The 15435-nt window shown below is 48.7% G+C and overlaps 1 protein-coding gene across 2 annotated transcripts in view; it reads right to left on the reverse strand.

Annotated features, from left to right (window-relative positions):
- The window catches only part of LOC110503325 (sortilin-related receptor), a 72951-nt gene that overhangs the window by 9252 nt on the left and 48264 nt on the right, over positions 1 to 15435 (reverse strand). Inside the window, exons 17-38 of one of the 2 annotated variants that reach the window (XM_036961905.1) lie at positions 14867 to 15039; positions 14515 to 14646; positions 10533 to 10624; positions 10035 to 10281; positions 9356 to 9494; positions 8944 to 9117; positions 8029 to 8142; positions 7576 to 7698; positions 7236 to 7355; positions 6971 to 7096; positions 6641 to 6751; positions 6274 to 6405; positions 5850 to 5981; positions 5593 to 5727; positions 4322 to 4474; positions 3846 to 4016; positions 3382 to 3510; positions 2860 to 2986; positions 1863 to 2032; positions 1011 to 1123; positions 619 to 720; positions 420 to 486 (exon numbers count right to left, since the gene is read on the reverse strand). In XM_036961905.1, the coding sequence (XP_036817800.1) occupies positions 420 to 486; positions 619 to 720; positions 1011 to 1123; positions 1863 to 2032; positions 2860 to 2986; positions 3382 to 3510; positions 3846 to 4016; positions 4322 to 4474; positions 5593 to 5727; positions 5850 to 5981; positions 6274 to 6405; positions 6641 to 6751; positions 6971 to 7096; positions 7236 to 7355; positions 7576 to 7698; positions 8029 to 8142; positions 8944 to 9117; positions 9356 to 9494; positions 10035 to 10281; positions 10533 to 10624; positions 14515 to 14646; positions 14867 to 15039 (2982 nt within the window). Of the gene's footprint in view, positions 1 to 419; positions 487 to 618; positions 721 to 1010; positions 1124 to 1862; positions 2033 to 2859; positions 2987 to 3381; positions 3511 to 3845; positions 4020 to 4321; positions 4475 to 5592; positions 5728 to 5849; positions 5982 to 6273; positions 6406 to 6640; positions 6752 to 6970; positions 7097 to 7235; positions 7356 to 7575; positions 7699 to 8028; positions 8143 to 8943; positions 9118 to 9355; positions 9495 to 10034; positions 10282 to 10532; positions 10625 to 14514; positions 14647 to 14866; positions 15040 to 15435 lie in introns of both variants that reach the window. The other variant, XM_036961904.1, reaches the window with a different exon arrangement.

The following is a 15435-nucleotide window of genomic DNA, read 5'->3' on the forward strand; positions in this document are numbered from 1 at the left end:
CATTCAGAGATCCTCACTGAACTTCTGGAGAGAGTTTGCTGCACTGAAAGTAAAGGGGCTGAATAATTTTGCACGCCCAATTTTTCAGTTTTTGATTTGTTAAAAAAGTTTGAAATATCCAATAAATGTCGTTCCACTTCATGATTGTGTCCCACTTGTTGTTGATTCTTCACAAAAAAATACAGTTTTATATCTTTATGTTTGAAGCCTGAAATGTGGCAAAAGGTCGCAAAGTTCAAGGGGGCCGAATACTTTCGCAAGGCACTGTAGCGTGTGATTACAGATACATTCTTCTAACTTGCGACCCACCTCTCACATACTTTAACAAACCCTGGATTAGTGAATTGGTCAAATTTATCAAACTATCACATTGCCAAATTATATATTGTCAGGGCAATGATCATGAGAGATTGTCATACCTTTCTTGGGCATGATGGATTTAACCTCAGTCCAGTTCCCCATACCTCGACCCGTCACTGCTGCCACCTGAAAACACACAGGTTTACAACTCATCAGACAGGCTCACAACTCAACAATTCTAAGAGCTCATGTTACCTTGCTCTAATGCTAAGGACCCAAATGTCATTATGAAGCTGCTCTGAAAGACAGGTCTCTTACTCTAAACTTGTACAGAGTGCTGGGCTGTAGGTTTTTGACCTCCACACTGTTGCCGGTGCTTCGCTGAGAGAACCACTCCACACCTTTTTCACTGTACTCCACCTGTCTCACACACACACACACACACACACACACACACACACACACGCACACACACAGTCAGAGAAACAAAACAGGAAAGACAGGGTTGAAACTCTTTTCATGTTCAAAGTCTTTCATATTTTTCTGGTGAACATTTACTTTGATATCCAGCACCCGCTCAAAGCCAACGGTTGTGCGTATGTTTCTATCTCTTCTTATAGCCCTACTGCTCAGGACATGACACTAACGGAGAGGCGGTTAATAGGTTTACCAGAGGAAACGACATTGAGTATCTGGGCAGGCTAACTCACAATGTACTCCCGGATCAGGCCGTGGGCTTTGTCCGGAGCGCTCCACGAGGCCTCCACCGTGCCGTCCTCTCCGTGGTCACACGACAGCTGCAGGTTTCTGGGGGGGTCGGGCACTGCAACAAACATTACATAACAGTACTGTCGATCCACCATAATATTCCATTCGAAAACACTGTTAGCGGGCAGGCCACAAACTTCAAAAGTAACATAACAGTGATATAAACACTAAAGAGGTATTTCCAAGACCCTTTCAATGGAGATTCTCCACTGAGCATCAGTCCAGGGGCTTAATCTGGGTCCAGAAAAACCTTCCTGTATTCCTTCTGTTACTCATTTTGCCTGTCAGTTAGCCGCGCACTTTTACAAGTAGTGCATTCAACTAGGGTGAGCATTCAACTGCTGTGAATAAACACAGTAAAATGATCGTGTGTCTTGCTCCCTCTCCCTTTCACTCCCCCTCATCGCTCCCCTTCCCCTCTACCCTCTCCATTTTAAGAACAGTGATCAGCAATAGCCAATGAGAGCTCGCCACGAGCAATGTCGTTCAACTCAAAAATGGATTGAGCAGGTATTTCAACTCTGTACGGCAAGTCTGACTAGCCACAGCTAACGTTAACAATCGAATCACATCATTGTTTTCGCGAGACAGCGTGGTGTCGAGATCATCGCGGGCAAGTGAAGAATCTTGTAGTGTGCGACCCCCCCCCCCCCCCGTTGGGGGTCACATCGTTCAGCGAGCGCACCACTACGTCGGAAAGACAAACCCCTACAGGAGAGACGGTGGTTTAACGAGAGGCTCAGCGATCTTAGGATTTGGAAAGTCGTGTAGTCTACACACGAGACAGTACTCACATCCCTCGGGCGTTCTCAGGGTCAACACATCGTTGGTCTTGTGCTGCTTGCTGAGACACTGGGTCAGAACCTTCACCTGGTACGTGGTGTCTGGCTTCAGCACCGACAGGGTGTAGCTGCTCTTGTTGCTGTGTGTGTCCATAGAGGTCCACTGTTGGGTGCCCACCAGCCTAGCACACAGAGACAGACATACATACACAGTCAGACACACACAGTCAGACCCATACAGTCAGACACATACACGCAAACACGACATAAGCGGTTGCTTAGAGGCCCCGGCTGCTAGGGGCCCCCAAGCCCTAAAAACTCAAACTTTTTATTTTTGGGGGTCTCAACTTACTATTGAGAGTAAGAATATTAGAATACACCAGGTGTAATTTGAATTGGTTGTGCGTCATTCGACAGTTTCTCTCATTATGTCACAGACAGTCACTCAATTAGCCATGTCAGCTGACAATTTTCAGATTGGTAGTTAGCTAGCTAGCTATCTAAACTTGTAGTAATCATGGCTGAATATTGAGCGGGCACGCAGGACATGTGACCAGGGCCCTGACATCCAGGGGGCCCCCCATTTATTTTGTTAGTCATCCTCACGCAGACATCATATTAATATGGCATAACTCATGGGGAAATGTGAATAATACTACAGGAATTTAGCTTTAAAACTACATCTCCAACCCATGGAAAAATGAGTAGAATTGCAATGTGTTATAAAAATGTTATACAATTTTTACAATTACAGAAAACTTGCTTTAAAACTGCAAAATGTTTCTATGCCCCATGGCAAAATGTGTAGAATTGCAGGAAATTAACTAAAAATTATTCTCTACGCTGTCAAGAGAGGAGCCACTAAAAATGTTTGCAGCAAGGTTGGGGGGGGACCAAAACTTGCTTAGGGCCCCCAAAAGGCTAGAGCTGGCCCTGGAGACTCACTCACTCACTCACTCACTCACTCACTCACGACACTAACACAGACAGACAGAACACACAGACTGACCTGAAGTAGATGAGGAAGTAGCAAGAGGTCAGGGGCAGGTTCTTAGGTCTGGACCAGGTGAGGGTGATGGCGCCAGAGAAGTCTGCCGTCCACCGCAGGTTCTGGATCTTGTAGACCAGAGAGTCGGCTACACAGGTCAGAAACCCACCCCCAGTACAAACGTTAGAGAGGAGAGATACTACGCCATCACCCTCACCTGGATGACTGAAGACTCTGCTTATGTACATTGATTGGGGCTGTGACATGAGTTTCATTAAAAGTAGACTCAGCAATGTGACATTGTAATACACAGCAGGGCCACTTCCTGAATACAGAAATAAACAACAACAATAACATTAGAATTGGCCAGGACTGCCTCTATTAGCTCGGTGTGGGTCTGTTTCAGGCAGTCTTTCTTGGGCAGATTTTAATTCTGTTGTTGTTGACGTCTGTAAAGCAGGAAGTTGCCCGCAACGTGTGATGGTTGTACATTCCCTAGTCTCCATTTTAAGTGCGGAAGAAGCCTGACTACTGAAGACTCACTGGTGCAGTTGTCCTCGTCGCTGTGGTCGGAGCAGTCCATGAAGCCGTCACATTTCTCACCGTCCAGCACGCAGGCCTCCCCGTCAGCGCAGCGCGTGCCGTTCGCACACGTCAGAGGCCCTCGCGTGGCTACCAGACAGAGAGAGCGAGAGAAAGAAGACAGGGGGAGGAAGGGAAAGAGAGAAAAGGAGAAGAGAAGTGTGAGAACCACATCCCCTTTCAAGGTTTACTTGGCACGCAGACTGAGACGTCAACACTCCAGTGTCTTAGTCATTTTTTTTTTGTGGTACTGACTCAAGATGGAACTGTGTTTTGTGCATTTTATGAATGAACACCGTTACTGGGTTGGCTATGTGTATCAGACGCACCTTTTTGGCCAGTTTGAAAGTTTCCACTCAAGTCTGTACTGACTGGCTGGATGAATGGGGAGCATAGGTCCTTCACACTCTGTGTGTAACACTTACGACAGTGGGCTTCGTCCGAACCGTCCAGGCAGTGTTGGTGGCCGTCGCAGCGCTGCCAGTCAGAGATGCAGGTGGGGGGCTTCCGGCAGAGGAACTGGCCCCTGCTGCAGTGGCCAGGGGGCAGGGGAGGGGCTTGGGTGAGCCACGGAGCCTGTGTCGCCGTGCCATTGGCTGCTGCCATGGAAACAGAACATAACCACACGTCTGAAACAGTCTCACAGAAGAGAGCGTCTGAGCGAGCAAAAAAAGCCCTCCTCTGTCTTACCGTACCCTGCCTAATGTTGAGATTCCACCATCAGTATTTTCCAATCGCGGCAGATGAATGAAAGGAGACAAGTAGCTCCAAAGTGTTTTCTGGCCAAGTCACATGGTCAGGAATAACCACCTGGCCCTACCTACATACAGCTATATAACTAGTCCTGAGCTGTGTAGCCAAGGTGACAAGCCCTTTGGTGTAGATGGAGACGGTGGTTCACCTGTGGGACAGCCCAGCTCATCACTGCCATCGGGACAGTCAGCGTAGCCGTCACACACCCAGGAGTTGACTATACAGGCTCCCGAGCCACAGTGGAAGCGGTTAGGGGCGCAGGACGACGGGCCTGGGGCAGGGGTGTGGGGCGTGACTCCTCCTAAGAAAACAGAGAGGAAGAGGTGTAGATACATATAGCACTTCAAATGGTTTGGTAAGAGAGATCTGGCAGGAGTGACAGAGTAAGAGAGAGAGAAAATGAGAGAGAGAGTCAGAGAGAGAGAGTCAGAGAGAAAGAGCGAGAGAGTCAGAGAGAGCAAGAGAGGCAGAGGCAGAGAGAGTCAGAGCGAGAGGCAGCGAGAGGCAGAGCGAGAGAGGCAGCGAGAGAGAGAGCGAGAGAGACAGCGAGAGAGAGAGCGAGAGAGACAGCGAGAGAGACAGCGAGAGAGGCAAAGAGAGCGAGAAAGGCAGAGAGGCAGAGAAGGAGAGTCAGAGCGAGAGAGGCAGCGAAAGGCAGAGCGAGAGAGGCAGCGAGAGAGAGAGCGAGAGAGACAGCGAGAGAGAGAGAGAGAGCGAGAGAGGCAGCGAGAGAGGCAGCGAGAGAGGCAGAGAAAAAGACAGCGAGCGAGACGGACACAAAGCGAGCGAGGCGGACACAGAGCGAGACAGACGGACACAGAGCGAGCAAAACAGACGGACACAGAGCGAGCGAGACAGACGGACACAGAGCGAGGGAGACAGACGGACACAGAGCGAGGGAGACAGACGGACACAGAGCGAGCGAGCGAGACAGACGGACACAGAGCGAGCGAGCGAGACAGACGGACACAGAGCGAGCGAGCGAGACAGACGGACACAGAGCGAGCGAGCGAGACAGACGGACACAGAGCGAGCGAGCGAGACAGACGGACACAGAGCGAGCGAGCGAGACAGACGGACACAGAGCGAGCGAGCGAGACAGACGGACACAGAGCGAGCGAGCGAGACAGACGGACACAGAGCGAGCGAGCGAGACAGACGTACACAGAGCGAGCGAGACAGACGGACACAGAGCGAGCGAGACAGACGGACACAGAGCGAGCGAGACATACGGACACAGAGCGAGCGAGACATATGGACACAGAACGAGGGAGACAGACGGACACAGAGCGAGCGAGACATACGGACACAGAACGAGGGAGACAGACGGACACAGAGCGAGCGAGACATACGGACACAGAACGAGGGAGACAGACGGACACAGAGCGAGCGAGATGGACACAGAGAGAGAGGGTGTACCAGAGCACTGAGCCTCGTCAGACCAGTCTCCACAGTCATTCTCTCCGTCACACTTCCACCAGGAGGGCACACAGCGCCCGTTACGACACTCGTATTGGAAGTCCCGCGTGCAGCCTGGCCCCTCAGTGGGGGAGCCTGAAACATACACACACTCAGGAATAATCTAATTTCTAGATACAAACACTTCCTTTATAAAGCGCTGCAGTGAACACAACTGATGCATGTGACACGCAAACACACACAATGTGTGTACTCACCACAGTTGGCCTCGTCAGAGTAGTCCCCGCAGTCGTTCATGCCGTCACACTTCCACCCCAGGCTCACACACAACCCGTTGGCACACTGGAAGTTGTAGGGGTCACACGTCTTCTCAAACTCCGGGTGAGTGGCTAGAGGGAGAGATGTTTCAATGCCTTTCTAGGACCGGCAGATTCATTTAGTTTTTCCTGACCCGGCCAAAACATGTTCCTGGTTCACGGAGAAAACGGAGTGAAACCAAATAAGGAATGCTTGTTTCTTTTCCGTTGCACGTTTTTAAATGTTTCCCTCTGGATTTTTCCTTTTGAACATGACCCAGGTTCGGTCACATGCACAGGAAAATATATATGTATTTAGTGACTGTAGATATCAGCAACGTTGTAGTGTTTTCTGTGACGGTGGGGTTAGAGGAGAAGGACTCACAGCAGCCGGCGTAGGCCACGTCCTCATCGGATCCGTCCTCGCAGTGTTTGGTGCCGTCACACACCAGAGACTGGAACAGGCACTGGGCTCGGTTCTGACACACAAAATCCATGTAGCGCGTACACAGGGGATCTGCAAGGAGGACACACACACACACACAGAGTACTACTATATTACAATGGGATATACGTCTCAACAAACGTTTCATTTTAACTCTTTTCTACGACAATAACCCTCAAATGTTTCCGTTTTTCAAAAGACCAAAGTGCATCTGGGGTAGCAGGCGAAAAACAACACTGACGATACACATACACAATGTCTGCAGCGTAGAAATAGATTCTAGTTCGACTTTCAGTTGGTCACTCACCACAGTGTTGCTCGTCGGCGCCCCCTGGGCAGTCCTGTACTCCGTTGCAGTGGGCGCTGGCAGGCAGACAGGTGCCGTTGGAACACAGGAAGCCATTACAGCGATCCCCCACTGTCAACAACAACACAGCATGTGTTAGTGCCAAACCCTCCTATCAAAGGCTGGGCATAGAAATCTGGGTAACACTTTGCTTGAACTGTCCTTCATAAATGCTACCGGACACTGTCATAGTATTGTCATAACAATGACATAACATCATGGGTGTTGTGGTCAAGCAGAGAGAGGGCTGTGTCTGTGCGTGTGTGAGTTTGTGTGTGTGTGTCCCCTCACCGCAGTGTGCTTGCTCCTCATCAGAGCTGTCCTGACAGTCGTCATCACCGTCACACACCCAGCGCTTAGGGATACAGTGGCCCGTAAGACACTGGAAACTACTGGCCTCACAGGTGTGGTGACCCACTGAGACCGGGAGGGAGGGAGGGAGGGAGGGAGGGAGGGAGGGAGGGAGGGAGGGAGGGAGAGTAAGAGAGAGAGAGTAAGAGAGAGACTTGTGCAACGTTCCACAGTGGATTCTTTTTGAACATGTTCCTGATCTCACCTGTACAGTTGGCTTCGTCTGACCAGTCCCTGCAGTCATTGTCTCCATCACATCGCCAGGCCTCGCGGATACACACGCCCCGCGCACACGAGAACTCCCCTGATCCACACTGGTGACTCTCTGGGACACACACACACACACACACACACACACACGGTCAGTAATCAGAGGAAGCATCACATAGGCTATATACGATCTCAAAAGTCATACAGGCTAGAGCACACGTTGTCAGGAAAAAAAAACATGCTTGGAAGTGCATGCACACGCACACACACACACACACACACACACGACTGAATGGATGGATACAAAAAACACACACACACTCTCGTCCTCGTACCACAGTGTTCCTCGTCACTGTTGTCCCCACAGTCGTCCTCGTGGTCACACTTGAAGGCCAGCGGGATGCAGGAGCCGGACGCCACACAGCGATACTGGATGGACGGGTCACAGGAGGTGGTGGCTGGAGGGGGACGGACAGGGGGCAGAGGGACAGACAGAATGACAGGGTGTTGACATTGAGGCCAGAAGGACAGAGAGAGAACAGCAGCAGAGTGTATTGTGACAGTGACAGCAACAAACTCTAGTCCGGCTCTATTGAACATTATCTGTTGGATCCATTTGATTCACTATGTACACAAACAAGAACTCAGCACACAATCATTTTTTACCACAATAATAATAAACAAAATAATCTGAGTGAGTTGTCCATTGTCTAGCTGTGTGTCTGAAATGGTCTGACCCAAAGTAGTGCACTATATGGGAAATAGGGTGCCATTTTGGCTTCACTCACGGCACTCCTGCTCGTCGCTCATGTCGCCGCAGTCGTTGTCGCTGTCGCACTTCCAGATGCTGCTGATACACTTGCCGTTGGCGCAGCGGTACTGGTTGGGCAGGCACGTGTGTTCTGGGGGAGTTTAATTTCATTCCATTTTGGATTGCAAATAAAACGCACATCATCAAGAAGTGTATCTGAATCCTGAAGGACAGCAACTGAAAGTGTCAATGAAAACACTTCTTTCCAAAGTGGTCCTTGCAGAACAACCACCAGTCACACAGCCAGTCAGGAAGAGAGGGGGAGGAGGGCAGTGGTTCTCTACATTCACTGAGGCAGGGATCTTCAATCCCGAATCCTGGCGATGGTCCCACCCGCAGGCTCTGCAGGCTTTTGGTCCAGCCCAGTACTAAAACGCCTGATTACAACTCATCGCTTGGCGATGAGTTGAATTAGGTGGCACAGGTGTTAGTGCTAGGTGGGAACAAAAGCCTGCACCTTTGTGGATCTGTAGTAGTGTGATAGGGTCGCCTGAAGGACTGTCGAGAACCTCAATACTTTATCATGCATTTGTCATTTTACCCCTCTATACATGCACATATATAGCCTCGTTATTGTTATTTTAATTGGGTTACTATTTTTTCTTTAGTTTAGCTACAACATTTTTCTTACCTACTTTTTTCAAACTGCATTGTAGGTTAATCGTATGGCATGAATTAGTTAAGTGCTCATAAAGAACCATTTCACAGTAAGGTCTACTACACCTACAAAATGTGAGATTTGATCAGTAGTATTTTGTGCCCACAGAGGCCATTGTGTGTGTGTGTGTGTGTGTGTGTGTGTGTGTGTGTGTGTGTGTGTGTGTGTGCGCGCTTGTTTGTCTGTCAGAGAGCCGATGCGCACGTATGTTAGTGTGTGTGTGCCAGGCCTCACCTGTCTTGACGCAGGTGTTGTTGTGGAGCTGGTAGCCGGTGGGACACTGGCACTGGAGCTGTCCGTCGGGTCGGGTGGTGGTGGGCGTGCCGTCGGGGCAGACACAGGTGTGGCGGTGCCCGGGCTGGGGCAGACACAGTAGGCTGCAGGGTTGGTCTGCACAGGCATTATGGCCTGGAAGAGTGGAGACACACACGGGTTTGTCATGAGCAGACAGTTACACTTAGATCCAATCATGCCACTCATCTAACTCTGCTGAAGTAGTGTGGCTGTCCAAACAAAGCTTCCAGTATTGTCCCTTCCAGAGCAGCATTCTGATAATATCTATTTAATGCTGACAATTGAAGTTCTTGGAAGGTGTACTTACAATGGGCATTGATTTTTAAATATGATTTCGCTGCTTGTCTCTCACCTCTAGTCTTGCCTTTGTAGAAGATTTTGAGGTCCATGACCCCGGTTAGTCTACCCACTATGAGTTCATTGTCCTGGGAGCCTGCTTTGGGAGCCTTGAAGATGCCCCTCCTTGACCAGTCATCCCAGTACAGGTCATTCTGAAAACACACACAGGCCAATGAGGATTTGCCCAGTAACTGTGAGATTATGAAAACAAACCTGGATATATTTTACAGTGGGACTGTACTACAGTGTGTGCCAGACTTATCCCCAGTGTTACACACTCAACACTGGGGATATGACATCATCATACCCAGTTTGCCAACGTTTTGCTTCCAGCCATCAATAACATTCTTATTTGCCAAGACTGCCTCTATTGGCTAATTCCAATGTGGACATGCCTCAAGGGAGGGGGCACATTTGGAAAAAGTCAATAGGGACAGTTCTGGGCAGATTTTAAATCTGTTGTTGTTGACATCTGCAAGAAGGAAGTTGACAGGCTGTGTACGACGATGTCCTACTGAGTCTACATCAAAAGACGTTAAGACAAATTAACTAAGCTTGTAAAGGCATTTATAAGTGATATTCTTCAAGAATCAACGGGTTTACATTCATTTAAATAATCAAAAACGGCTATGAATATCACAGTGGGCCTGAATAGTCCAGTCCATAAGCACACATCAACTGTTCTAAAGTACCTTGAAAACAGCAATGGCATAGGGGTGAGGCAGGCCCTCCATGACCACGCTGCGCTGACCGCCGGCGAAGTCGGCCCGCTCGATGCGGTCGCCGTAGGCCTCGGTCCAGTACAGCCAGTTGTCGTCAGCCGTGATGCCGTTGGGCCAACGGACGCCCTCGGACACGATGCGAGACACGTTGGAGCCGTCCATGTAGCCACGGTACACGCCGGCTGCACGGTCGCCCCAATCTGTCCAGAACATCAGGCTGGTAGGAGACGCATCACAGATTAAGGAAGTATATCAGACAGATATTAGCATTGATGTTATTTACGGTAAAGGGGCAATCTGCAGTTCAAACAAAAACAAAGCGATACAGTCCAAGATGTATGTAGCGATCACAGATTGCCCCTTTACCAGTCGGTCACGAGGGAGACATTTTTTGTGTAAAAAAAGCTTTCTAAATGTATTTGATTGAAAAATGTATGGTAGTTATTCAAGGTTATTAGACTGTGTTACCTCTCTCCTGGCATGAGGACCAGAGCTCTGGGATGCTCCAGCACTGAGGAGTTGAGTAGAGTGTGACGTAGGTCCCCATCAGGGTTAGACACCTACACAACAACACATGGAGTGGGTCACCATCAGGGTTAGACACCTACACAACAACACATGGAGTGGGTCACCATCAGGGTTAAACACCTACACAACACATACACAAGGAGTGGGTCACCATCAGGTTTAGACACCTACACAACACAAGGAGTGGGTCACCATCAGGGTTAGACACCTAAACAACACAACACAAGGAGTGGGTCACCATGAGAGTTAGACACCTACACAACACATACACAAGGAGTAGGTCACCATCAGGTTTAGACACCTACACAACCCATACACAAGGAGTGGGTCACCATCAGGGTTAGACACCTACACAACACATACACAAGGAGTGGGTCACCATCTGGTTTAGACACCTACACAACCCATACACAAGGAGTGGGTCACCATCAGGGTTAGACACCTACACAACACAACACATGGAGGGGGTCACCATCAGGGTTAAACACCTACACAACACATACACATGGAGGGGGTCACCATCAGGGTTAAACACATACACAACACAACACATGGAGGGGGTCACCATCAGGGTTAAACACCTACACAACACATACACAAGGAGTGGGTCACCATCAGGGTTAGACACCTACACAACACAACACAACACATGGAGGGGGTCACCATCAGGGTTAAACACCTACACAACACAACACATGGAGGGGGTCACCATCAGGGTTAAACACCTACACAACAACACATGGAGTGGGTCAACATCAGGGTTAAACACCTACACAACACAACACATGGAGTGGGTCAACATCAGGGTTAAACACCTACACAACACAACACATGGAGTGGGTCAACATCAGGGTTAAACACCTACACAACACAACACATGGAGGGGGTCAACATCAGGGTTAAACACCTACACAACACAACACATGGAGGGGGTCACCATCAGGGTTAAACACCTACACAACACAACACATGGAGGGGGTCACCATCAGGGTTAAACACCTACACAACACAACACATGGAGGGGGTCAACATCATCACACACTGTATTGCCTGACACTATTTATCAGGTGAGGAAATAAATCTAAATCAAAAATATTAAATATTTAAGCAATAAGGCCCGAGGGGGTGTGGTATTTGACCAATATATCCAGGCTGTACCCCATCCGGCCGTGATTGGGAGTCCCATAGGGTGGCGCACAATTGGCCCAGCGTCGTCCGGGTTTGGCCATCATTGTAAATAAAAACAATTTCTTAACTGACTTGCCTAGTTAAAAAAAAGGTTAAATAAATAAATACACTGCTCAAAAAAATAAAGGGAACACTAAAATAACATCCTAGATCTGAATGAATGAAATATTCTTATTAAATACTTTTTCTTTACATAGTTGAATGTGTTGACAACAAAATCACACAAAAATTATCAATGGAAATCTAATTTATCAACCCATGGAGGTCTGGATTTGGAGTCACACTCAAAATTAAAGTGGAAAACCACACTACAGGCTGATCCAACTTTGATTTAATGTCCTTAAAACAAGTCAAAATGAGGCTCAGTAGTGTGTGTGGCCTCCACGTGCCTGTATGACCTCCCTACAACGCCTGGGCATGCTCCTGATGAGGTGACGGATGGTCTCCTGAGGGATCTCCTCCCAGACCTGGACTAAAGCATCCGCCAACTCCTGGACAGTCTGTGGTGCAACGTGGCATTGGTGGATGGAGCGAGACATGATGTCCCAGATGTGCTCAATTGGATTCAGGTCTGGGGAACGGACGGGCCAGTCCATAGCATCAATGCCTTCCTCTTGCAGGAACTGCTGACACTCCAGCCACATGAGGTCTAGCATTGTCTGGCATTAGGAGGTACACAGGGCCAACCGCACCAGCATATGGTCTCACAAGGGGTCTGAGGATCTCATCTCGGTACCTAATGGCAGTCAGGCTACCTCTGGTGAGCACATGGAGGGCTGTGCGGCCCCCCAAAGAAATGCCACCCCACACCATGACTGACCCACCGCCAAACCGTCATGCTGGAGGATGTTGCAGGCAGCAGAACGTTCTCCACGGCGTCTCCAGACTCTGTCACGTCTGTCACGTGCTCAGTGTGAACCTGCTTTCATCTGTGAAGAGCACAGGGCGCCAGTGGCGAATTTGCCAATCTTGGTGTTCTCTGGCAAATGCCAAACGTCCTGCACGGTGTTGGGCTGTAAGCACAACCCCCACCTGTGGACGTCGGGCCCTCAATACCACCCTCATGGAGTCTGTTTCTGACCGTTTGAGCAGACACATGCACATTTGTGGCCTGCTGGAGGTCATTTTGCAGGGCTCTGGCAGTGCTCCTCCTGCTCCTCCTTGCACAAAGGCGGACGTAGCGGTCCTGCTGCTGGGTTGTTGCCCTCCTACGGCCTCCTCCACGTCTCCTGATGTACTGGCCTGTCTCCTGGTAGCGCCTCCATGCTCTGGACACTACGCTGACAGACACAGCAAACCTTCTTGCCACAGCTCGCATTGATGTGCCATCCTGGATGAGCTGCACTACCTGAGCCACTTGTGTGGGTTGTAGACTCCGTCTCATGCTACCACTAGAGTGAAAGCACCGCCAGCATTCAAAAGTGACCAAAACATCAGGCAGGAAGCATAGGAACTGAGAAGTGGTCTATGGTCACCACCTGCAGAACCACTCCTTTATTGGGGGTGTCTTGCTAATTGCCTTTAATTTCCACCTGTTGTCTATTCCATTTGCACAACAGCATGTGAAATTTCTTGTCAATCAGTGCTGCTTCCTAAGTGGACAGTTTGATTTCACAGAAGTGTGATTGACTTGGAGTTACATTGTGTTGTTTAAGTGTTCCTTTATTTTTTTGAGCAGTGTATAATAATATACACACACACACCACGGCTGAAGGCTGTTCTTAAGCACAACGCAACACGGAGTGCCTGGACACAGCCCGTAGCCATGGTATATTGGCCATATACCACAAACTCCTGAGGTGCCTTATTGCTGTTATTATAAACTGGTTAACAACATAATGAAATGTTTTGTCATACTCATGGTATTCGGTCTGATACACCACAGTGTTTAGCCAATCAGCATTCAGGGCTCGAACCACCCAGTTTAAATATATATATATATAATCTAAATAAATATATATACATATATATGTATAAACACATTTATAAATAAATAAACTAATAAAAACACACACTGAACAAAAATATAATCGCAACATGTGAAGTGTTGGTCCCATTTTTCATGAGCTGAAATAAAAGATACCAGAAATGTTCCATACGCACAAAAAGCTCATTTCTCTAAAATGTTGTGCGCATTTTTTTATACATCCCTGTTAGTGACACATTTCTCCTTTGCCAACATAATCCATCCACCTGACAGGTATGGCATATCAAGAAGCTGATTAAACAGCATGATCATTACACAGGTGCACCTTGTGCTGGGGACAATAAAAGGCCACTCTAAAATGTGCAGTTTTGTCACACAATGCCACAGATGTCTCAAGAATTTGGCAGCAGAGAATTTGGCAGTACTTCCAACCGGCCTGACAACCGCAGACCACGTGTGACTACGCCAGCCCAGGACCTCCACACCCGGCTTCTTCAGCTGCAGGATCCTCTGAGACCAGCCACCCAGACAGCTGATGATACTGAGGAGTATTTCTGTCTGTAATAAAGCACTTTTGTGGGGAACAACTCCTTCTGATTTGCTGGCCCTGGCTCTCCAGTTGCCCCCCAGCCCTGCCCAGTCATGTGAAATCCATAGATTAGGGCCTAATGAACGTATTCAACTGACTGATTTCCTTATATGAACTGTAAACTTAGTAAAATCACTGAAAATGTGATTGCATGTTGTGTTTATATTTTTGCCCAGTATATATAAAATATTGGACAAATCCCTGTTCCTCATGTTTACCTCAATCCTCTGCGCTCCGGCGTCCACCCAGTAGAGAAGCCTGCTGATGGGGTCAAAGGTGAGGGCCTCCACATTCTGCAGGTCCTTCCTAACGATCACTTCCTGTCCCGTACTGCCATTTAGACAAAGCCTCTGGAGGGGGAGAACAGGGAGGGATGTGGTCACTGAAGTGTGTGTATATGGTTTTCACTAATCACAATTCACTATGTACTTTTGGTCACTGAAGTGTGTGTGGGATAGATTCTGTGTCCGAAATAGCATTTAATTCCCTATATAGTACACAAGTAATGTACTATATAGGGAATAGGGTAAGTCATGGTTACAGCTGAGTGCCTTCTGTGAAGGCACTGACCTGTATGGTGTCCAGCGAGATGTCGGCCCAGTAGAGGCAGTTCCTTTCGTAGTCAAAGTCCAGGGCCACGGCCTCGCGGAGACCAGAGAGGGGCAGGACCTGGTCGGTCCCTGTGGCCAGGTCATAGCGATGGATGGAGTTCCTCACAGCGTACAGGATGAACTCATTGCTCTCTGGAGAAGAACAGGAGAAAAAAAAGAACACTTAAAACAATTCATTCTAATCTTCATCCATGTGAAGAGTAACAACTGGTAACAAAATAGCAACAAATAGCCTTTTATTCTGTAACTCGACTAACCGGTGCCCCCGCACGTTGACTCTGTACCGGTACCCCCTGTATATAGCCTCCACATTGACTCTGTACCGGTACCCCCTGTATATAGCCTCCACATTGACTCTGTACCGGTACCCCCTGTATATAGCCTCCACATTGACTCTGTACCGGTACCCCCTGTATATAGCCTCCACATTGACTCTGTACCGGTACCCCCTGTATATAGCCTCCACATTGACTCTGTACCGGTACCCCCTGTATATAGCCGCCACATTGACTCTGTACCGGTACCCGC

The sequence above is a fragment of the Oncorhynchus mykiss genome, chromosome 24 (genome assembly GCF_013265735.2).
Source record: "Oncorhynchus mykiss isolate Arlee chromosome 24, USDA_OmykA_1.1, whole genome shotgun sequence".
NCBI lineage: Eukaryota > Metazoa > Chordata > Actinopteri > Salmoniformes > Salmonidae > Oncorhynchus > Oncorhynchus mykiss.